The following is a 25,691-nucleotide window of genomic DNA, read 5'->3' as shown; positions in this document are numbered from 1 at the left end:
GAAAATAACTTTAATATTGCTAAACGAGCTCCACTGTAAGACATCCATTTAGCTACTTCTGCAAACAACAAGTGACGGCGTTGACCGTTGAGTACTCTTCTGCGCATGCGGGTCACTTCACGAGTCATTTCACGTTCACACAGGAGATCACAAAAGGTCGCATTTAATTGGAAATGTGAATGGCCTTGCAAAAAAAAATCGAATTTTTTCAGAAAATCGGAATTGAGCATTAAGCCCTGCAGTGTGAACGTAGCCCATGTCTTTTAACTGGGAATGGGTCCGTCGACACTGTTTTATCCATTGTTGTGTTTTCGCTTTGGAAACGGAAAGAACACAACTCCTCCAGACAATATCTCGGGTTATCTAGTGTGCGATTTACAAATGCCGTGGGCGCATCTTGCTTGGAGTCAATAGGTGTGTTCGACTTCATGCAGCTCTGCGCAGAGCAATCAGCAGCTGACTTGAAGCAGTGCATGCCGGTTAGAAATTTTGTCCGACTTGATGCAGCGCTGACTCCACATGACTGACGTATGCTATCAAAGTACCGCGAGAGCGTTTTGAAATTAGCCGGAGAACTCAGCCAGCGAAACTTCTCAAGAGCGTCTGCACAAGCTCTGATGGCGGCACAACTGTTCCACGATTCGCCGGATTCACCGCATGAAAACGATCATGTGCGTTTTGTGTTTATTCTCACACCTTTAGTTCCACTAAAGCTCACAAATCAGTCTTTTATAACAGTAAACAGTCTTTTCATGTAGTCGCGATGTGTGTCATGTTTATCGAAATAAAAACTGATTAAAAAACGTTAACTCCACTTCATTGACATAGGTTTATTTTGAACTTATTCTTGTTCAAACAGATGCTGTATGAAGCAGTAAAGTATTGAATGAAAATGTGTCTGAAATATGCAAATGTTGCATTTGTTTCACTTGCGCTTTGGTAAAATCTGCAAACACCACGTGAGCGGTCACTACGGGAACCAGAAAGTGTCCGTTTGCAGTTCCTCCCCGCCTGCACGCGGCAACTCTCGCCGATCGGTTACATCCAGCCGCAGCCGATGTTGAACACACCTAATGTTTGATGGACCTGCTCACATAGTAACGGTTGCTATGATGTGTGATTGGACAATGGCTGTTGTAGTATCATAAATTTAGTTTAACAAATTGAATTTAGTTCATTTTTTGTTTCAGAGGGTCTCCACCTCTATGTCATCCCTCCCATTGAAATGTATATAAACACAATGTAAAAGATTTTTGGACGAAGCAGACTACAGCAATGCAACAGCGGTAAAGAATCCCGCTTAAAAAGATACAACCGAGTCTCCTGGTCTTTACTTCTGAGTTCCTACACTTGAGAAGAAAAAGGTTTTCAACACCGTTTTGGGGGAGGGCTGGCAAAAGGTCAATTGGCATTGTAGTAAACTCTTGATTGGCATACTGCCACAGAATGAAAAGCACAGGATTGTGGGAAAAGCAGCGACGGACACATCTATGCTGCTTCAAAAATCGTTCAGTTGAAGATATCTCAGGAGACAGGAAGTGAATATAGCAAATAATATTGCATTTGGATGTGCCTTGAAGCCTTCGGACCTTGCGATGTGTCCTCCGAAGGCAGCATTTATCAGTTTTCGGACGCGGCCCTTGATTACATGAGCAAAACCATTAGATAAATCACTAAAAGTTTCGTCTTAGTACGGATGTCTGTTAAAAAGTAATTAATCTGGAAAGCATTTGTCTAAAAACATATTAACGATTTAAAAAAATTAAATAAATAGATTTTACACACTCTACATCTGTGATGGGTGATGTGTTTCGTCATTGATCATACACATACCATGACGTAAAAACAATATAAAAACTTTATTAATTTTCTGAAAAACGTAAAAGGAGTAGAGTGAGGTAAAGTACAATGGATGGCGGTTAATCAAATATGTGCAGCTGAGATGGTATGTCATGGACTGCTCAGGGCAAAGTCTTTAACAGCAGGAGCCTGTTTGTGTTGTCTGCACCATGGGCGGAGCCTGTTTGTGTTGTCTGCATCATGGGCGGAGCCTGTTTGTGTTGTCTGCATTATGGGCGGAGCCTGTTTGTGTTGTCTGCATTATGGGCGGAGCCTGTTTGTGTTGTCTGCATCATGGGCGGAGCCTGTTTGTGTTGTCTGCATCATGGGCGGAGCCTGTTTGTGTTGTCTGCATTATGGGCGGAGCCTGTTTGTGTTGTCTGCATTATGGGCGGAGCCTGTTTGTGTTGTCTGCATTATGGGCGGAGCCTGTTTGTGTTGTCTGCATCATGGGCGGAGCCTGTTTGTGTTGTCTGCATCATGGGCGGAGCCTGTTTGTGTTGTCTGCATTATGGGCGGAGCCTGTTTGTGTTGTCTGCATTATGGGCGGAGCCTGTTTGTGTTGTCTGCATTATGGGCGGAGCCTGTTTGTGTTGTCTGCATCATGGGCGGAGCCTGTTTGTGGTTTATTTGTGTCTTTGACAGAGTCTGTTGTGGGCTTGTTGACTGCTATGTTTGTTTCAGCTGATCAGTGTTCAGATGCACCAACTGTACGGGTATGTAGGACACTTCTGGACTATCTCTTTCTCGATGTCTTAACCTGTGGGTTGGAGGATGAAAACAATCGAATAAGAAGCTGCAAAAAATTACAGAATAAAACATTCCACAATATATTTTATACAACATACCTCCACCAGAAAAGGAATACAGCTGCTGCCACGCAGATGATAATTATGCTTGAAACTCCAACTATTGTTGCTGAGTGTTGAAGAAAGAAAGAAAGAAACCATTAAAAATAATAATAATAATACAATGAAGAGCACAAAGTGGACAAATATTGAATATTATTTATTTTTTTCAGGAAATAAACAGCATTAAATGGCACTCACATGTGTAATACCCATTGGTGGCTTTCAGTGTATCAGTTCCTAAATTAAAGAAATTTAATGGGTTAGTTTGTTCAAAAAAAAAATAAAAATTCTGTCATTAATTCCTCACACTTGAGTTGTTCCAAACCCAAATTTGCTTTCTTTCACAAAAAAATATGAATAATGTATGGTTTTGTAGAAAACCCATAAACAGAGCCTGGCCAAAAGCTGTACAGCTCCAAAACAACCATAAACATATGATGTCTTCGGAGGCCATTCATCAGCTTTCTGTGATGGACAGACATATTTTTTTCACTTAACATGTTCCCTCTATCATATATTTAATCTCATGTGCACTTACTCATGTTGCATTACATGCAAGAATATGTTGATGTTTTAATATGCACATACTGTATGTAATTTACATTAAATAGCTATAACAGAGGCGAAATAATGAACACACTGTAAAAATATATTTTCAAGATCTGTTATCACAACATTTTTTTTCTTTTGTCAAATCAACTTAAATTGTTTATTTAGTTCAGATAAGGTATTATTTTGAGTTTCTGATAATTAAATCAATCTCCTTCATTGTATTAACTCACTTTTTCCAGTTCAATCACCTTAAAATTTTAAGGCAACCAGGTTACTTGATTTTTTAAGTTAAACCAACAATATTTGTTATAGTGCATGAGTATGGACTACTTTAATGGTGGGAGCTTGGCAGTACCTTTAAATTGTATGAACGCTTTGAGAGTGAAGCATACTGCCAGAAAAAAAAAATCCAAAATTTTGCTTTAAATTATTATTATGTTTTCAATGATTGTGTGTGAAAGGATCTCCTTTAATGTTATAGGCTGCATCAGAAATCACATAAATAGAATGGAGCTGAAGCTACACAACTAATGCTGGTATGTCACATGAAGTCCAGATTACATTCATACTATATAAAACATATTTTTACTGCTCGTGAAGTAATTACTTGTTCAAATTAAGTACTACCTACTCGAGAGTATGCCTTTTCAGAAGCAGCCATACTGTTTTAGTAAAAATGAAGCTGGTTGAGATAATATCCAGAGCTATAATCCAATCTAAACTAATCTAATCTAATCTATATTGAAGCTTGTTTCCGCCATAGAATGAAAAATATAAAAGGTAATTGCGACTTTTTATCTCACAATTCTGACTTTTTTTCTCACAATTGCGAGTTTACTTCTGGAAAGTCAGAATTGTGAGATATAAAGTCAGAATTGCGTGATATAAAGTCGCAATTGCGAGATATAAAGTCAGAATTGCGAGATATAAAGTCAGAATTGCGTGATATAAAGTCGCAATTGCGAGATATAAAGTCAGAATTGCGAGATATAAAGTCAGAATTGCGTGATATAAAGTCGCAATTGCGAGATATAAAGTCAGAATTGCGAGTTATAAAGTCAGAATTGTGAGATATAAAGTCAGAATTGCGAGATATAAAGTCAGAATTGCGAGATATGATATAAAAGTATGATAAAAAGTCAGAATTAAGAGATATAAAGTCAGAATTGCGCGATATAAAGTCAGAATTGTGAGATATAAAGTCAGAATTGCGAGATATAAAGTCAGAATTGCGAGGTATAAAGTCAGAATTGCGAGTTATAAAGTCAGAATTGTGAGATATAAAGTCAGAATTGCGAGATATAAAGTCAGAATTGCGAGTTATAAAGTCAGAATTGCGAGATATAAATTCAGAATTGCGTGATATAAAGTCAGAAATTCTGATATAAAGTCAGAATTTCATGATATAAAGTCAGAATTTCATGATATAAAGTCAGAATTGCGAGATATAAAGTCAGAATTGCGTGATATAAAGTCAGAATTGCGAGATATAAAGTCAGAATTGCGAGATATAAAGTCAGAATTGCGTGATATAAAGTCAGAATTGCGAGATATAAAGTCAGAATTGCGAGATATAAAGTCAGAATTGTGTGATATAAAGTCAGAATTGCGAGATATAAAGTCAGAATTGCGAGATATAAAGTCAGAATTGCGTGATATAAAGTCGCAATTGCGAGATATAAAGTCAGAATTGCGAGTTATAAAGTCAGAATTGCGAGATATAAAGTCAGAATTGTGAGATATAAAGTCAGAATTGCGAGTTATAAAGTCAGAATTGTGAGATATAAAGTCAGAATTGTGAGATATAAAGTCAGAATTGCGAGTTATAAAGTCAGAATTGTGAGATATAAAGTCAGAATTGTGAGATATAAAGTCAGAATTGTGAGATATAAAGTCAGAATTGTGAGATATAAAGTCAGAATTGTGTGATATAAAGTCTGAATTGCGAGATATAAAGTCAGAATTGCGAGATATAGTCAGAATTGCATGATATAAAGTCAGAAAAAGTCAATTCTGAGAAATAAAGTCATAATTGCGAGATAAAAAGTCACAATTATTTATTTTATTTTTATATTCAGTGGCGGAAACAGGCTTCAATAAATCTAAAAGTTAGAGGATATTTAACTACAAGCAAATAAATTACCTTCAGAAACAGTAGAGGTGTTCACACACACAGTGACTCCTAATAAAAATGGGAGAGAACAATGAGAGTGGGTTTTGAGAGCGAGTGCAATAACATGAGGGTGAGAGAAGTTTAGCATTATTATTACTGTCAGTTATATAGTTCATGGATTGAAAGCAAACATGTGGTAAATGTTAATCGACCATGTCAAAGACGTCATCCAAGAGGTCATGAGGAATGTTTTGAGATAAAGAAGTTCATAAAGATGCAGCAGCAAAAACAAACAAACAAAACAACCAAGTAATTTATTGTAAAGGTCAGAAAGTAAATTATAAAACTGACCTAAATTATAAGAAATGGCCTAAATTATAAAAAAAGGAAGGCCTACGATATATGACCTTTTTAAAGGTATAGTTCACTCTTATTGTAAATACTCATGTGAGAATCCACTTACTTATCACCAAAGGAGAAATTCATACAAACATTTTGAAAAACGAACACTATAAGTGTAGATGAATGTGGCTGACAAAATAGCATCATCAAATCAGTCAATAAGATTCTTCTTCCAAGTCAGAAGATTTATGTTAGGAGCAGCTGCTGTTAATAACTCATATTACTGCATTCCCTCAAGTCAAATGAGTTTTGAAAAACAGGAGGGTGAGCCAATTTTGAGTGATTTAGATCCTAGGAATAACGGTACAAACACACACACAAAAATCAGGGGTTTGCAATGCCTTCGGCTAGTAATAATTGCTAGAAAGTGCACTCAAACATCTTTTTTTATAAAGCTTAGGCTACGTTCATTTACTTTCATTTGGCAGTGATAGTGCAATACAAATTGTGCCGGGCAACTTTTGTGAACGAACTGCAATCTGTAGCCGGCCTAAAGGAGGCGTGTTTGCACAGAACAGCAAACACAGAACGTTCCCCTAACGTTCCCGAATGGTCCCATAAGGTTATTTTATTGGGAACCAAACAAGAACGTTATAGGAACGTTCCATGTACTGTAGGTTATTTTTAGGTTCCATTTTTGTAACGTAAGGAGAATGTTCTGGGAACTTCCAAAAACGAACATTCCCAGAACAATCAGAACTTAAATTTGTTTGCTGGGAATGGCTTTATTTAAATATTGAAGATGAAGTACAATATCAGCTCTGCACCAACTAAACTGCATTGGGGATGGTTAGTCAATGATAGTACACTGTAAAAAATATTGTAGGTTTAACTTAAAAAAGGAGGAACCTGGTTGCCTTAACATTTTAAGTTGATTGAACTGGAAAAGGTGAGTTAATACAATGAAGGAGATTAATTGAATCATCAGAAACTCAAAATAATAAGTTATCTGAACTAAATAAATTATTATAAAGTTGATTTGACAAAAGAAAAAATGTTGTGATTACTACACTGTAAAAAAATATTGTTGGTTTAACTTAAAAAAAGTAAGTAACCTGGGTTGCCTTAAAGGTGCCATCTGTAAAAATTGAGGTTAAAATATCCCAAAAATGAGCTACACGCATCAAAAGAATGAGAAGAAATAAGGTTGATGATGTCATTAAAAAAATGACAAGTTATAGTGCTGCCGAGATATTAACCTGAATTAGCATGCTAAATTACTACCCAGATAGCAAACTGACATTGAATCAACGTGGAAATATGACATCGAAACAACGTTGATCTGACATTGTTTTGCTCATCGAATTAACGTTGAACCAACGTCAGACGCGTCATTCTTTCAAAACTAACGGAAAATCAACTTGAAATCAACGCGTTGTTTCAACGTTATGAAAGCAAACCAATTTTCGATTTTCATTTAGCTTTGAAGAATGCCGCGTCTGACGTTGGTTCAACGTTAATTCGATTCAATGTCAGTTTGCTGTCTGGGTAGCCCCGGCCCGGCAGGTGCCGTAATACCAGTTTCAGCCATGGGAGGCGGTATGCGGGCAGGCAACATTACCATCAGCCAAACTGCAGTACACGAGTAAGTCGGCGGCTTGTGTGTACTTGAAACTGATGTCAGTCGTGTGGAAAATACAGCCCACTTCTACATTTCAGTTCAGGGAAGATTTAAAAAAAATGATTGGTCGATATTATGCACGAGGAATACGTTTTGGTAAGTTGTAACATACTGTATCTTTCAACAGTGTTCGTGTTCTTTTACCATTAGCTAGTAGAGATGATCGGTTCACGTGCGTTAGGGATCTGTCGAGTAAAGCGCCAATACTGTATTTATTGTTTGAATTGCGTAATAAAATGAACAGAATCTGAGAGCTGACATCGGTCTCCGTGTCCTTTTCTGTGCATGACAGAATTGATGTGTGGCGTGAGAGTGTGTGAAAAGTGTTGTGAGAGTTGGCAGCTCTGAAAGACAATAGCTTGGTCCACATCAGGGAATGCTGTCTGTCAAATTAAATTAAAACTAATGATAAAAATGTAATATGAACAAAACGAATATCATAAAACTAGAAATAATAGCCTGGGCTTTAATTTTCCCATATCGTCGAAATGCACCGACTTGTCTATGAGACGGCCTTTATAATTTAGTATTGAGATGTTGTTCATTTAGTCTCTAATCTGTAAAAATCTTCAAATGCTCCACGTGAAACTGCGGTCTTCCAAACTTTTACTATCGTGTCAATTGATTTGATTAATATGCACGAGGGAGACAGAGCTACACAGCGCTCGCCCGTGTTGTTTGAAGACATGAGAGTGCCGTGGAGGTATTTCTGGAGGTATACTGCCCCCATCTGGTATGGAATATGTTGTATGATTTGATTTTAAATGCCAGAGGGCACCTTTAAAATTTTAAGTTGATTGAACTGGAAAAAGTGAGTTAATATAATGAAGGAGGTTCATTTAATCATCAGAAACTCACAATTATATGTTATCTGAACTAAATAAATTATTTAAGTTGATTTGACAAAAGAAAAAATGTTGTGCTTACTACACTGTAAAAAAAATATTGTTGGTTTAACTTAAAACCTGGGTTGCCTTAAAATTTTAAGTTGATTGAACAGGAAAAAGTGAGATAATACAATGAAGGAGAATCATTTAATCATCAGAAACTCAAAATAATAAGTTATCTCAACTAAATAAATGATTATGAAGTTGATTTGACAAAAGAAAATATGTTGTGATAGCAAATCTTGAAAATATTTTTTACAGTGTAATAGTAATGGTAAGTGTTATGCTGATGTGCAAAAGTGGTGCAACTGTTTAGCGAATTTAACTAAGTATTAGTACAAAGAAAGAAAAGAAAAAAAAGACAAAGAGGCAGGACTAGTTCGGCAATGCTGTGTCTGAGCCAATCCCAACATTACAACACACATTTTCATTAATCTCAGCGGGTTTTGTGATTAAAATCGCATTCCAGGGGTGGAAGTAGGAGCGGACGGGCCAACTGGAGCACACGGTCATTCTGGCCTGCCATGCAGTCAGCTTGATGTGTAATAGGCTGATATGTACAGTAGCTCGGAATAAATTGACAGACCTTAGAATCTACGAATCAGGCAATCCTGTGTGAAAAGGACACCACCACATGACCCAACATCAACAACGCACAACCTGTTTGGCTATCCGACAACTGTACAAATAAATGGAGCGTAAACGCAAAGGAGGAGCAGAGAGTGAGTGAATAAAAAAGGGAAAAGCCCTGGACGCAGACATAGAAAGATGCTGAAAAATCACACACATGTTCGCCAGAAAAGAGCAGATCGGTCAGAATTACCTACAAACACGCTGCACGCATCTACAGTACGCCTAATAAGTCCACTTTGTGTAAGCTAATGGTGTTCCCAAAATATTTGTAAGAAAAAAATATTGATAGAAGCTTTAAAAGAGCATGTTGCAAGTTGCAACTTCTTAGAAAATGACAAACTAGCACAGTTTTAGAGACAGGGATTCAGTATTTTCAAGTGAAAAATTTGAACAGGAATTTCTGTTTGAAGGCCTATCTGCTATGTTGGGTGTCGGTGACTGTAAAAAAAAAAAATATTTCCAAGATTTGTTATCACAGCATTTTTTCTTTTGTCAAATCAACTTAATCTATTTAGTTCAGATAACTTATTATTTTAAGTTTCTGATGATTAAATTAATCTCCTTCATTGAATTAACTCACTTTTTCCTGTTCAATTAACTTAAAATGTTAAGGCAACCAGGTTACTTACTTTTTTAAGTTAAACCAACAAAAAAAAATTTACAGTGTAGCAATATCTAGTAATGTACAGGGTTTCTGCGAGTCTTCAAAAGTCTTAAATTTAGTTTTATCAATAAACATCTTAAATGGTGCTAGAAAGTCAGAGCTCTGCCCACAAGGCCTAATTTTCGTGTCGGGTGTGTGTGGTAAGTTATATACAACATTGTGGGTTTTGCAATATGAAGGTCTTTTTTTTTCTTTCTGAAAAACAGGAAGTAAAATCTAAGCAAAGTTTGGTTCACATCCTGTTTTGCTTCAAATTAAAGTTCGACTATAAAGTCTTTATATATACCAAACACTATTTCATCACAGTAATCATTAAATAATGACTAAAAATCCCCACAGGAATAACTTCATTTTGAAAAACATATTTAGATTTTAGGAATAATGTAGATCAGGTAATGGTGCAAACACACACACACACAAATTACTTTAGTCTCTTTAGATTACTTTAAATAAAATAACAGGGGTTGGCAATGCCTTCGGCTGGTTACAATTACCATAATTGCTAGAAAGTGCACTTAAAGATCTTTTTTTTATAAAGCTTAGGCTACGTTCATTTACTTTCATTTGGCAGTGATAGTGCAATACAAATTGTGCCAGGCAACTTTTGTGAATTTACCGCGCAACCTGTAGCCGGCCTAAAGGAGGCGTGTTTGCACAAAAAGGAGAGTCAATGGCTTTTTTTAAATATTGAAGACGAAGTACAATATCAGCTCTGCACCAACTGATGGTCAGTCAATAATAGTAATAGTAAATCGTAAGTATTATGCTGATGTGCAAAAGTGGTGCAACTATTTAGTGAATGTTACTGTATAAGTGTTAGTACATTTACATAAACATAGCTCTAGCGAAATTAAGATAAAATACAATTTTAAATTCTGTCATCAATTATGTTTTTCCAAACCTCTATGACTTTTTCAAGCTTGCAGTAGAAAGTTTAAATATGAGCTAATAAAGAGCTAAACAAATCTTGGTTATTATGTGTTGTGGAAAAGTGTGAACATTCTGCTAAACTTCTCTTTTTGGGTTCTACGGGAGAAAGAAAGTCAAGCTGGTTTGGAACAACACGAGTGTGAGTAAATAATGAGCGGATGTTAATTTTGTGGGTGAATTATTCCGTTAAAGTTAGTCCCATGCATTTCAACCCATCACAGTGAACGGCTTCACCTTTTATTGAAGTGATCGAGCTTGACGGGGTATGTGACGATGTTGTTGTCTTATAATCTCTGCTTGTGAAGCTGCTGGATGTTGAATTAGTTGAAGTAATTTCATTGGTTGTTGTAAAAGACTCTGCCTCTTTTGTCATGCTCTTCAAAGTTGTCAGGCGTGTAGTTCTTCTTGTTTTGGTTGTGACAACTTCATTTGTTGTTGTCAAAGATATATGCCCTGTTGCTGGAGTGTGTCATATAATAAACATAAATATGGTTCTACCCCAAAATATCAACACATACAAGCATATTATAACATATATACCTGTGGTTGGCCTGCTTGTGCCAAGAAATGCGGTAGTCTTTATTTCTGTTCTTTCTGTGGTGGGTGTTGTAGTCTCTGTTGAAACAAATATATAATACAGGACGCTTTAGTCTTGAGCCAATCTTGGTAAGTCACAGGGTTTAAAAGTAATGTGCGCAATTATTTTTTGTTGTTAAATACGTGTTATATCTATTTGTTGCTTAATTCCCCCCAAAAATGTAAACACACCGTAAGGTAAGCGCTATGAAAAGATTGCTTGTATTCCCAATGTTAATGTTAAAACCACAAACTTCACTTTTCACTTGATCAACAGACACAGAAAGACAGGGAGGAATTGGTCCTTAAGATTGTACTTACTTGTCATCGGTAATTTGGGATCACCTGCAAAGAAGGAATAATATAATCAGCACATTGATCATCAACTTATACATTTTAGAATCATCAGAAGAAAATGTGATTTTCCTAATGGTGCTGTGAGTGAGTGGTTGTCAAGACGTTGTTGTGTAATTACTAAGGAGTGTGTTTTAGCATGTCATTATTGTCGTTATTTGTTTTGAGTGTTTTTTAGGGCCGATTCACTCGGCACAAACAGAGACAAATGACAATGGTGACGTAGTGTAATCTTCCGACTGCCGGCTTTCTGCCGGTTATGTCGTTCCAAGCCCATAAGACTTTCGTTCAAATTTGAAACACAAATAAAGATCTTTTAAAGGGGTCATGAACTGGCTTTTTAAATGTTCGCTTGGTTTTTGCGTTCAAAAACATCAAAATGCATAAGTAATAGGCTATTTTGTACCCTAGTTTTGAGCCTAGCTGAAAAACGCTCGGTTTTTATGGGCGTCTCGCACTGAAGACTTGGAAGTAAACGCCCACTGCTGTGAGTGGATAACAGTTTTGCATATTATAATGAGTTTCGACTCACTCGTCGATCCACTTGGGGGAAACTGTTTTGAAAACGTCCAATGTTGTAAAATGGCAACCGGAATGATTCGCCCATACATGTTCGATCTAGAGTCCGTGTGTTGCACAATTCCTGTCAGATCAATATAGACGGCACAGCACCGTTCTTTACTCTTAATCGGTCTGCAAATCTAGTCCTGTTTACAAAACAATCCTCAGTGAAATGAAGCGAACAGATGACGATGTTTTACCTCATCAGCTGGAACGTCATTAAAAATAAAGTTTATCCATGCAGTCGTATTGGAATCCAGAGGACGCTTATGCAGCCACTGTCTTCTTTGCACAATATTCTGTATTGCTCGGTAGCTCGATCCGGTTTGTCATCACGAGGTAGGCATCTATGTTATTTAGCTATGCGTGTAATGCGTGAATCGGTGGGCGGGGCTAAACCGGCCGTGTTGAAGTAGGCGTTGATCTTCTTCTGCGGGGGTGGTGTTTTATCCTCTTTGACGTCATAGTTCCCCACTTTTACAAAAGTCGTTTGCTGAGGCTGGTGTCAATAAAAGCTTTTATTGGACTAACAAGGACGTTTTCAGTTCTGGAACTTACAGGATATTCTTATAATATGATGACCTCTTAGATGTCAAAAGCTCAAGGAAAATTTGATTTCTCAGTTCATCACCCCTTTAAAGAATCCTGAGGGATTTTCACGCGCACGCCCAGTGTTGGTGAGATCAATTCTAATATACGCAAATAAAACGCTTGTGTGTACGGAGATCGTATTCGTTGTAATTCTCCGTTTTTAAACGAAAACGCAGTAGTGTGGACGGGGCCTTAAAGGTGCAGAATGTGAGATTGACACCTAGTGTTTGAAATGGGTACTGCAGTCCAAATTCAAAATTTTGAAGAGAGTTGTTGCTGCCCTGGGTTGCCAGATTGAGGACACGCAACAGGAACAAGCGCTACTGACAACGGAAGGCGAAGACTTGCATGTTAATGAGTTGATTTATTGATTTATGATGAGTTGATATCACATTTTATTGTGCTCCTGTTCATAAAGATTTCTATATGGGTGTGGAGGCTTTTTAGGTCAGGTAGAATCTGCGATCTCTGACCCAGTTTGTTTGCTGGATTTCATGGCTGTAATATGCGGGTGTTCCCGCCCAACTGGCATTCCAGGGTGTCAAAATACTGTTGGGTAAATTGACAACGTGCAGTATCGCACAGACCAAAACAAATGTTTATAAAAAGCAATCAGCCGACACTGCTTCAGTCAAAAGTATTCCAACCACACTTTGAGGTTGGAATACACTGGACTTTTGCAGAATTTTTTTCCAGATTTCAGTCTAACGGACTCAGCACTTGTTGCCAAAAGTCAGAGTCAGTCTGTAGGTATTGAGCAGGAAGAGTTGACAGATTTTGCAGAAAATTACATAGTGTATGATGGGCACAGACTCTAAAGTTGTACTCAGTGGCTTTAATTATCAATTTGCCAAAACAACTAAGACAAAAAAGGTTTTATTCCTTAAATCCCCTCATTTTATTTATATAGTGGTCATGATTTAAGGGAGCGGACATGTCATGAGCCCTGGACATCTCTCAGCAAAAAGCAAGAATCTTACGTATGCACTCGAGGGGAGGTTTGTTATCCCAGGATATGTTGCCATTATTTTTTTTGCAGATTATCAGGTTAGATGTTCCTGCTTTCCTCACGTAGCCCTTTTCACACTGAATTCGAATTCTCGTATCAACAGACTGTTTCCCAACAGGAACTGCGTTTGGCGTGTTATTCCATGGTTCACATTCATCTGAGACAAAGTAGGAATAATGTCAAAAAACATCACACATGCAAACAAATACTCATAGATAAAATCCAATTAATCATCATTGCATTGATATTATAAACAGCTGATTCTCTGTAATGTGCACAAATCAATGTCCGAAGTGACTTTATGGAATAGTTTCTCTCTTTTTTCCCCTTTAAGTTTCTCTTTTTTTTAAGGTTTTGAGCATGGAATAGAGGGGAAAAGTATACATCATCAAAAGTTTTTGATGGTAAATGGAAAAAATGAAAGAAAGACTGGACTGGAAACTGGACTTTGAGCCAATTTGGAACTGTATTCAAAACTTGACTCTTTAGTAACAATGAAAGAGTTTACATAATGAATCACATTTTGAAATTCAACACAGCTTTATGACATCAAGTGAATACGGAAAGTCACTTCACAGATGGTTAGGTGACACCGTTACAATGTAATGCACTGGAGCAGGAAGCATTATCACAGTTTAGGATATTTTAGATTTAGTCAGAGAGATTTCTGTCCATTGAAAATGTATGTACGGTATACTGTCCTTGTCCAGAAAGGAAATAAAGACATCATCAAAGTAGTCCATGTGACATCAGTGGGTTAGTTAAAATGTTTTGAAGCATCAAAAATACAATTTGGTCCAAAAATTACAAAAACTACGGCTTTGTCCGAAATCTCCACTCAAACCACTACTCCCAGTAGAGCACTATATAGTGAGCTCACCAGCATAATAGAAACACCACTTTCGGACACTACTCGATCGTCTCTCGGCGCCGTTGATTACGTCATTGCTGTCGCCCGTCCGTCTTTTTTACGAACAGCGCAATGCATGATAGTAGGGCTTGGGTTAGTGACCATCGGTTGTACACTACTTTTCAAAATGCATTCTGGGATACATTGAGTGGACTATTAGGGTATAATAATCATCACTATACATTCAGACAGCACTACAAAATGGCGAGCTCACCATATAGTCCACTATTTAGTGAGTAGTGGGAGATTTCGGACACAGCCTACTAGGGTTGGGTATCGTTTGAATTTGAACGATTCTGATTCCGATTCCGATTCCTTGTTTCGATTTCGGTTCCTAACGATTCTCGATTCTTTTAAGAGTCAGGGTCAAAAAAGTTTAGCTAACCTTGCTACCCAACGGCCTTTCTGAAGGAAATACTCCTTCTGTAAAAATACTCCTTTTGTGACAAATTTTGCATTTTGCCGAGATTTCGTTATTTTTAGAAAAGTGAAGCCACACTTTGGATCGCCGACGTAAGGTACTCATGTTCGACTCGCGTGGTTATGCCAACACTTCCGGTAGACGCTTCTTCGGTGATGTTGTTCAGCGGTTTCTTCTTCCGCTCGGCGGACTGTGAATATCGAAAGTAGGAATCGAAATTTTAACTTTTGAACGATTCCGGGAAAAACGAAAAGTTAGTCCCGGTTCCAATCGATACTCGATTATCGATACCCAACCCTACAGCCTACGAGCATTGTATTCTCTTCTGCTTCTGTTGTGGATCCGCGTTCACTGACGCTGATGACGTAAGACACTGCTGACGTGTGTCTGGTGCGTCCGTGTATTCGGGTTCAAATAAATATGTCTTCCTCTGTGTCGAAATCCTTAGACGTGTTTGTGAATATTGTTTTGATTACAACGTGTGCGGTGGTGTAGTCTACGTGATACGCAGGTATATGCCGTATACCCACTAGATTAGAAAATGTCAAGGATTTCCGTAGGCCCACTAGGATGTCAAAGATCTCCGTATACCCACTTTAAAAAGCGTGAGGATTCGTAACAGCATCGTTTTGTGAAAGAAATTTCATTCATAAAGTCACCCCGCCCGCCGTGACGACTGTGTTTTGCGCACAGCACGAATCGAATCGCGGTATTTGCTGGTATATCACAGTATACTCACTACAAAAAACTAGACTACACCACTGAACGTGCGTCTCCCTCAGGCTGTAAATGAAGCTCGGACACACGTCAGCAGCGTCACTGAAGTGGATTGACAACAGAATTGACAACATTTTTGGACCAAAATGTATTTTCGATGCTTCAAAACATTGTAACTAACTCACTGATGTCACATGGACTACTTTGATGATGTCTGTATTGCCTTTCTGGGGAAGGACAATGTACCGCACATACATTTTCAATAGAGGGCCAGAAAACTCTTAAACTAAATCTAAAATATCTTAAAGGGATAGTTCATTTTGAAATTAATTTTTGGTATGTTTTAGCTTACCTCAAGGGCATCCAAGACAATATTTTCAATTTTGATATTTTTCGGTCAAACCGTTGTTGTCTATCAGTCATATAATGCAAGTTTAAGGGGTCTACCTCAAATTAATCCGGATTTAATGACTTGTAAATGTAAGTACACATTGATGGCCTAAGACACGAAACGAGCGGTTTGTGTGAGCAAACGAACAGTATTTATATAGTTTTTACCTCTTGTAACCACAGCCACGTCCAACTGATCTGAAGGCACGGGCGCTTCGGTCTGCGCATACGCTGGAAGTGATCTCTCGCGCATGTACATCACTCATTGTTTACAGAGATTTCGGAAGTTTTACCTGCCCGAGTGCCCGTGCCTTCAGATCACTTGGACGTGGCTGTGATTACAAGAGGTAAAAACGATATAAATCCTGTTTGTTTTCTCACACAAACCGCTCGTTTCGTGTCTTAGGCCATCAGTGTGTACTGACATTTACGAGTCATTAAATCATGTTTAATTTGGACTTCTCTCTTTGAGGTGGACCCCATAGACCTCCATTATATGACTGATAGACAAGAACGGTTTGACCGAAAAATATCAAAATTGAAAATACTGTGGAAACAGAGACACCTACATCTTGGATGCCCGTGAGGTAAACTAAAACATATCAAAAATTAATTTCTAAGTGAACTATCCCTTTAAACTGTGTTCCGAAGATTGACAATATGACAGGCTTGGAACAAAATGATGAGTCATTAATGACATAATTTTCATTTTTGGGTGAACTAACCCTTTAAGTTTGGTTACTCTCTTTAATTTCACCATCTTTTTCACAGTCTGTTTAAAAGCATTTGAAAACAGCATGTGGTTCAGAGGAAGGCCATGATAAAACATAACAATTGTGATACAAAAAAAACCCCTTGAGCTCCTTTTGCTGTGCAAACACTCTCCAGTACATTTTTGGACAAGACAGTGCACATCTGTTCAAAAAGGAGAGAATAAAGTTACAGCCTGGAGGGGTATGTTATTCCTCCTCTAATGGAACGAGGAAATAGTGAAACATTACTTATAATCATTTATCATCCACCAACACGTATTTAAAAATAGCCCTGAAACACAATCACGTCAAAATAGTACTTATCTCACTAGCGTTTAGTGAACTGGAATCAAGCCTACATTTTGACTACATAACCATTTAAAAGGATACAATACTGTGTGATGGAGCACTTACGCAATGGTGCTTTCGCAATCTGTCGGACGGACCTTGAAGCACTATGCAAACTCCTAGAAATACACTCTCCAGCTCAAATGGAGCATCAGAATGGGGAAAATTTATATTTTAGTGATTTTGGACGTGGAATGGTTGTTGATGCCAGACAATCTGCTCTGAGTATTTCAGAAACTGCTGATCTCCTTGGATTTTCACACACTACTTCTAGGGTCTCTAGGGTTTACAGAAAATGGTCAGAAAAGGAGAAAATATCTATTGAGCGGCAGTTCTGTTGGTGAAAATGCCTTGTGATGGCCAGAGGGGTCAGAGGAGAATGACCGGAAACGCAGCGATTACATTTTTTATAGGCCTATGTGGAACATTATCTGACTTGAGAGAGTTAGGGAACCGGATGAACTAAGCTCCGTGATAGTGAGTGTTACAAGTAATAACAAGCACAAGAAAAGAAATGGAATTAAGATGATAAAAATAAATTCTTTAAATATAAAACAAAAAGCAGATAAGTGATAAGTCAGTGGAAAAACACTGCTCATTCACGTCTGCCAGCGGCCGTGCACCTCCTTTAAGCCATTCACTGAATGGGGAGATGCAGCTATAGAGAGCAGTGTTGTGCAAGTTACTTCCAAACTGTAATACATTAGGTATTACTTGTTACTGTTATTTAAAAGTAATTCATTACCTTACAATATTACTGTCTCAGAATTGTAATGCGTTACATTACTCATGTATTACTTTTGAGTTACTTTCACCAAAATAACTAAGTAGAACTTAACTTTCGGGCTGTAACGATATGCAATATGAAACCGAAATCTTTCGCGATTCGCCGCACGACTCAGATCCACAAACCTACAGAATCGCGACACACCTCTTCCAACTCCAGCGTTATTCTCCTTACCGTCCAGATCCAATGCTGCCTTATCTTTAAATTAGGCTATTAGTATTATTTGAAGTTAACATTTGAAGTTAACCACAAAACTAGTTGAGGATAAATTATTGAAAATTGGGGAAGTCCAGCATTATGGACATGACATTTGCAGTCAAAACTTAAAATAAAAATTCTCAGAAAATACATGTATTGAAACGTATATAGGCTACTTCCTTAAAGGACTCCAGACATTAGACAAATATCAGTCTACGTTTTATTTTTAATATTAGGGAAAAGACACACATTCATGCGTGACAAAAAAATAGGAGGCAAAATATATTTTTTGTAATTCTGTTAATTACACTGCGCAAATCGGATGAGGAACGGTTGGCTCTCCAGTCTCCATAGACCTTAAAATATTCATTTTATTTTAGTTTTCGTGTTTGCATTTATGAGGAAAAAACAATGTTACAGACGCGACCGCTCTGAACTGGCACTAAAAGACTGCTTTAAAACTTTCACATAGTCTGTTGCCTTTAAGAAGTAAAAGCAGACATTACACTGTAATACAACTGTAATACAAGCCTCACTGAACATGTAACGAGTAAAATATTACTGAAAATTGATTAGTAATGCCTTACACTACTGCGTTACAGCAAAAACTAATATGTTACAGTAATGTATTACTTTTGTAATGCGTTACTCCCAACACTGATAGAGAGTGACGACGGGGAGAAAGCAAGACCTTGTGCTTTTAGGACAGTAGAAACATTTGGAGGTTACTGAGGTTTGTCCAAAAATTCGCTAAATTGTCGCTAGTCGCTTTTTTAAAAACAAAAAGAATGCTAAAGGGGTCTGAAAAGTCGCTAAAAATAGCGACAAAAGCGCTAAGTTGGCAACACTGCAGACAAGTTTGAGTTGATATAAAGACAACAGTAACTCAAATAACCCCTTATCACAACAGAAGAGCCTCTCTGAACACACAATATGTCGAACCTTGAAGCAGAAGGGCTACAGAGGATCCCCCGGTTCCCCTCCTGTCAGCTCACCAAAATTGGGCAATGGAAGATTGGAAAAAAAGTTGCCTGGTTTGATGAGTCTTTCCTGCTGCAACATTCAGATGGTATGGTGAGAATCTGACATAAACGGCATGAACCTTGTATCGATGGTTCACGCTGGTTGTGATATTTCAGGCTGGTTCTGATATTTATATATTCTGATATTTTTTTTGGCACACTTTAGGCCCCTTAGTACCAATTAATGAATCGTTTAAAACACCACAGACTACCTGAGTCTTGTTTATGACCATGTCCATCTCTTTAAGACCATCTTCTGATGGGTACTTCCAGCGGGATGATGCATCTCACAAAGCTCAAATCATCTCAAAGTGGTTTCTTAAACCACTGGAAGATGGAAGTTGTCTTCTATCACCGTTTCTACTGTGTAATTACAGTTGCTATGCATTTTATAATATTTACATGGGGTTCACTCTTTAATATTTCCTTTTTTAGCTGAGTGGGCATGGCCTTAAAGAAAGGAAATGTTTGTCCAAATTTATGTGTTGGTTTTAACCCCTTAGCTGTCACCCCCCTTTTTGAGAATGGGGGTTAAAATGCACTATTCAAACTTAAATGGTTGTAATTTAAGAATGCTTTGGAATATATACCCAAGTTTGGTCTTGTTTTAAAGAAAACACTCAGCAGAATATTGCTGAAGTGAAAACACTTCAAAAAATGAAAGTATGAAAAAGTTATGGAAGTTTAAATTTACAGTAAATTAAACTATATATTTTTTTATTTTATATCAAATATATATTTTTATACAATATTTTTTAAGTTCCCATGAGATTTTGTTTAGGCGTAGTACCAAAAATAGCCACCGGGTGCCATTGAATTCCATTGAATTTAGTTGTATACATTCTGCCTTAACAAATTAATACATTTCTGTCCAAATATCAATTCTGTCACAAAATGTGGAACCTTGAGACTCTGACCTTTCTGACAATATCAGTTTTGTCAAGATTAGAAAAGGTTTTGATCATAAATTATGAAATATAATGATGCCCAAAAGATAAAATGATAAAATAAGTACCGTTTCTATGGTAACGCAACTTTCAATTATAAAACAGTTTTCATACGATGAATTCTGAGTTTATAAGCTTTCAAATGATACCTAATTTATGATACTACTAAAATATGTGATCTAATAAAAAAAGGCGATAAAAAATAATATTATATTTTAGAGGATAATAAATATAAATATTATCACTTTTAGAGGATAATATTGTACTATCATTTTTTTTTATTGAAAAATACTAGATTATATGTTTATTATGAACTTTTAGCATAAAAACAGAAGTTTTAATGATTAAAAGTGGGTTCATCAACTTTTTGTGACAAAGATCAAAACTCCTGTTATGAAGCAGATTTTTTGAGGTGCACTCTTGTCATAAATTCATCAATTACTCTTCCTACATAATTTTTTAACACAAAACAGGGGTAGAATATCTATTTAGAAGTCTTAGACCTTTCCAACAATATATAATTTGTCATAATTAGATTAGGATTTAATAGAAATATAGTCAAGTAAAGTTAGGCGTCCCGGTACCGGGACGGTGACAGTTAAGGGGTTAACATTTTTTGACTGGTTTTAACTTAAGTCTTGTTCTTAATAATCTTGTGTATTGAACATCTTTTTGGATGTCAACGCCACTCTATATGTTTACAACTTGGTGCGATTCTCCTTTTGACCGCTCTGGTCACACAAGTTCACTGAACTCAAATGGCCTCCCCAGTCACCAGATCTCAATCCAATAGAGGACCTTTGGCATCCGGTGAAGCCGGAGATTCACATCATGGGTGTGCAGCTGACAAATCTGCAGCAACTGTGTGATCCTATCGTATGAAAAAAAATCTCTGAGGAATGAGCAACTTGTTGAATCTATGCCACGAAGGCAGTTGAAGGCAAAAAGTGTGTCCAACCCGATTGTAGGCTACATAATAAATCTGCAGATGAGTGTATACATTGTTTTACATCATACAAATACATGATAGTATGTCTAGAGTGTATAAATATTGACTTTATGAATTGACTTTTTCATCCATACAAGAAGTTTTTTTTTCTCAATGGAACACAAAAGAATGATATAAGGGCTTTCGCACCAGAGGAACCTTACCCGGATGTTCCCGTGAACGATAGTATGGAAGCCTAACTACCTGGTTTCCAACATCTGAAAAGTTACAAAACTGAAAATTATTTTGCATTTCTGTTGCAATGAAAATCTCTTGGCAATATGTTTAAATAATTAAAAGAAACTGTTCTAAAGGTGAACTGATGGAGATGTAGCAACTTCCTGTGGCAGATCTAAAACTCACCACACACACACACACACACACACACCACATCGTTTGTGCATGTCATGTCCAAATAAAGGCTACTCTGATGACTCCTTAACACCTGAACATGAATAGAACAGATGTCAACGGTGCTTTTCTGCTGGTGTAATAATTCCACGGAAATCTGACAAATTATAAATAAGTTTTGATATTTAAGGTTCGGTGGGCGGAAATATGTGGGCTCATCACGGAAACCATGTACAAACCTCAGCTATTTTTATTAATCAGAATTTTTGACCACATGTCATCACTATTCTCCCCTTAATCTAGATTTCCTTATGCATGATTAACCTCAGTATAAGAAAAACCACTAGTAGTTAAGATTTGTGAACAATTACTTGAATGTAGTTCTGTTTATCACAAAAAATAAATAAATAAAAATTGATGGCTTCAGAAAATGAGTCATACACTCACCGACATCTTTATTAAGTACACTTACTAGTACAACACTATCTCACGACCAATTCGTACGAATTCGACGCATGATTAAAAAGTGTCTAATTCGTACTAATTCGTACGACCTCACTCGTACTAATTCGTACGATTTGTCTAAACCCACGTGATGGTTAAGTTTAGGGGCGGGGTAAGGGGTAGATCATTCGTACGAATTCATACGAATTGGCCAATTCGTAAAATATGTACGATTTAGCAAAATCGTATTAATTCGTACGAGTGAGGTCGTATGAATTGTTACGAATTAGCCACTTTTTAATCATTCGTCGAATTCGTACGACTTGGTCGTGAGATCGGGTTGACTAGTATCAAGTCGGACCCTTATTTCTTCATGGCATATTTTTCTCAAAAAATGTTGCTCTATATTGCAATATAATCACACAGTTGCAACAGATGTGTCAGCTGATGCGAATCTCCCTTTCCTCCACATCCCAAAGTTCCTCTATTGGATTGAAAATCTGCTGACTGTGGAGGCTGTTTGAGTTGTGAACTCACTGTCATGTTCAAGAAACCAGTTTGAGATTATTTGAGCTTTGTGACATGCATTATCCTGCTGGAAGTACTGTATATTCATCAAAAGATGAGTACACTGTGGTCATAAAGGGATGGACATGGTCAGCAATATTCAGGTTGGCTGTGGCCAAAAAATCCCTCACACAACAGCACCACCATCCTGAACTGGTGTTACAAAGTGGTATGGATCCATGATTTCATGTTGTTCCCCTGAACGTGGGAGCAGAAATCGACACCAATGTTTTTTTTTCCAATCCTCTATTGTTCAATTTTGCGAGCCCGTATGAATTGTAACCTCATTTTACTATTCTTAGCTGACAGGAGTGGCACCCGGTGTGTCTTCTCCTGCTTACACAGGTGTACCAAATGTCATAATAATAATAATAATACATTTTATTTGTAATGCACCTTTCTCAGACTCAAAACGCTACAGTACAGAACAAAATAATCAAAGATGAGAGTAAAAAAATATATAGATGCATCAAAAAATACAAAAAAAGAATACAATTATAAATTGAAAGCTTGACTAAAAAAACAATCCAGAGAATCAGCATCCTTTAGTTGTAGGTAATGTGTTTCATAGCTTTGGCGCGTTGTATGAAAAGGCCCTTACCCACATATTAATTGAATTTACAACAAGGCTAGCCAGAGAGAGAGAGAGAGAGCCAGCAGAGCGGAGAGAGCGAGCGGGAATGGATGGAGTAATTAAATCACAGATGTATTTTGGAGCCAAGCCATGTACTGCTCTATAGGTTAAAATCAGAATTTTCAAATCAATACGTAGCTGAACTGGAAGCCAATGCAGTTGCTGGAGCACAGGTGTAATTTGATGGCGTGAGGCCCAATTTTGTATATTTGCAACCTCCTAATAGAATTTGCTGGTAAAGCCGCAAAGAGAGCGTTACAATAATCAAGCCTTGATGTAATGAAGGCATGGATAATCTGCATCAGGCCTAGAGAGAAATGGTCTAATATGTGCATAATAATAATAATCTTCATTGTGTTTTTAAAATGTGAATTAAAAGCTAGCTGGGCATCAAGGCCAGAAGGGGACATTTGGCTATTGTCAACTGAAAGTTTAAAATCCTTACATTTACTGACATTAATTGGAGCGCCAAATAATACAATTTCCGTTTTGGAGCAGTTTAATTTTAGATGTTGAGTTACATCCATGCTTTAATTTCCAACAAACAGTCAGAAAGGTTTGAAGAGGAAGAATTAAGATCAGGCTGAGAGCTGATATAAATCTGTGTGTCGTCTGAATTAAACAGTGAAAGCTCAAGGTCATTCCGAATGATCTGACCAAGTGCCAGCATATAAACACTAAATAAAACAGGACCCAAAACTGAGCCCTGAGGGACAGTCTGAGATCTGTTAGAACCCAGGTAGACAAATTGGGAACGATTTGAGAGGTAAGATTTAACACGTTCCAGACAGACCGGTCCACAAATGCAATCTGTCCAATAATATGCTGTGACATATATGGTATATACCATATGGTATGGTATATAGGTATATCTGAGTGTTTGTACTTCATCTATGTTTTTTTGGAGCTTGACAGACATGGCATGAAGTGCTGTTTTATTAAAAAAGGAGGTAACACTTTACAATAATGACTCATTTGTTAACATTAGCTAATGCGTTCACTAAAATTAACTAACAACGAGCAATGCATTTGTTACAGTATTTATTATTCTTTGTTAGTGTTAGTTAATAAAAACCAAGCTGTTTGTTGTTTGTTCATTTTAGGTCAGTGCATTACCTAATGTTAACAAATACTAAATTTAATGAAATCATTTATTAGTTAATTTTGATATTAACATTAACCAATATTAATCAATGCAGTAGAGCTTTTGTTAATGCTTAGTTACAACAAAAGTATTTAACTAATGAAACCTATTGTAAAGTGTTCCCAAAAAGGACTCATTTTCGGTACAACATAAACAATATTAGCATTAAAAGAAAATTAGAAAAGGTAATGACGCAACTTTCGTTTTGGGGGGAACAAGCTTAATTCTAATAGCCTAATGTAACAAACACTTTACAATAAGGTTCATTAGTTAACATGTACAATATGCGAACAATACTTCTTCAGCATTTATTAATCTTAGTTAATATTAATTCCAACATTTACTAATACGTTATTAAAATCAAAGGTTGTATTATTAGTTAACATTGGTTAATTGACTGTGAACTAACATGAACGCACAATGAACAGCTGTATTTGTATTAACTAACATTAATAAACACTGTAACTAGGCCTAATGCATTGCTCATCGTTAGTTCATGTTAGTTAATGCATTTACTAATGTTAACTAATGAACCTTATTGTAAAGTGTTACCATTATATTTTTCACTATTAAGTTCACAGCCTACTGAAAACCATTGCTGACCGTTTTGGATCAAATACAGCAGTCTTTTAATCAGGTATTTACTCTATATTTACAGGACATATATACAGGACAATATTTAATGATAAATAAACAACCAAGCTGCAAATTATCAATACTGTATCAATAAGGCTATCTAGGAAACTGCCACAATAATGAGTTTTCAATACGTCATTTTCAGTTAAAGTTTCTTCTAGTTTCTTTTTCTAAGACGTGGTTTCGTTTTTTTTTTTGTCTTTATTTTTTTACTTGAAGGCCATGTGATGCACGAGCAATTAATGAAAAACGTTTTTTTTTTTTAGCCAAGCAATTCAATTTAGTAGTTGTAGAGTCCACACTGCAATGCTAAACCTCAACATAATATCTGCAATAACATATGCAATAACACTGTTCATGTTTGCCAAACATATAAATGTATTTTTTCCCCGTGATGTTCCTCAACTTACCGCTTGCTCTGGCAATAGTAGGCTGATAAGCGGCCGTCATTAAAATCAATATAACCATAATATGCATGTCCACTTGTCCCGGTGAATTCAGAAGTAACGCAGAAGTGTAAATCCTCACGTAGGCTATGTGTATCAAATCGCACCTCAGGCAGAGAGCAGCTATATATTTGTGTTTGAAAGGAAACGTCAATTTCTGCCCACACCATCTTTCACTTTCACTTCGGGGGCGCGCCCGTGCGAAGTGCGCGATTGCAGTTCCTGCAGGAAATAGCAGAGCTTAGCTCACAAGGCACTTGAGATTTAAATGAACTTGAATACTACACAGTTAAGGGCAAGTATATGTTTTATCTAATGGTGTGTGTGTGTGTGTGTAGCCTACTGTAAACGAACGCCAACACAATGCTGCTGTCACGCGAACGTGCCGCTGTCACGACGCTCAGTG

At 37.0% G+C, this 25,691-nt stretch overlaps 1 protein-coding gene across 2 annotated transcripts; it reads right to left on the bottom strand.

The window, feature by feature from the left end:
• Positions 1 to 1,835: 1,835 nt before the first annotated feature.
• Positions 1,836 to 25,691, bottom strand: il15ra (interleukin 15 receptor subunit alpha). Of its 2 annotated transcripts, XM_039668539.2 has the most exons (10): positions 25,629 to 25,691; positions 25,250 to 25,507; positions 13,555 to 13,740; positions 11,390 to 11,413; positions 11,033 to 11,107; positions 10,727 to 10,951; positions 5,386 to 5,424; positions 2,889 to 2,927; positions 2,688 to 2,757; positions 1,836 to 2,599 (listed from the first exon to the last, which is right to left on the bottom strand). In XM_039668539.2, exons 2-10 carry the CDS (start codon positions 25,314 to 25,316, stop codon positions 2,509 to 2,511), a joined length of 816 nt encoding a protein of 271 aa, XP_039524473.2. In that variant the 5' UTR covers positions 25,317 to 25,507; positions 25,629 to 25,691; the 3' UTR covers positions 1,836 to 2,508. The 2 variants fall into 2 exon arrangements, with proteins under 2 accessions (XP_039524473.2, XP_039524474.2); XM_039668540.2 differs by lacking the exons at positions 5,386 to 5,424; positions 25,629 to 25,691 and having other exon boundaries at positions 25,250 to 25,495.

Source organism: Pimephales promelas, chromosome 24 (assembly GCF_988280905.1).
Source record: "Pimephales promelas chromosome 24, fPimPro1.hap1.1, whole genome shotgun sequence".
NCBI lineage: Eukaryota > Metazoa > Chordata > Actinopteri > Cypriniformes > Leuciscidae > Pimephales > Pimephales promelas.
This window is presented reverse-complemented; position numbering and strand designations above follow the sequence as displayed.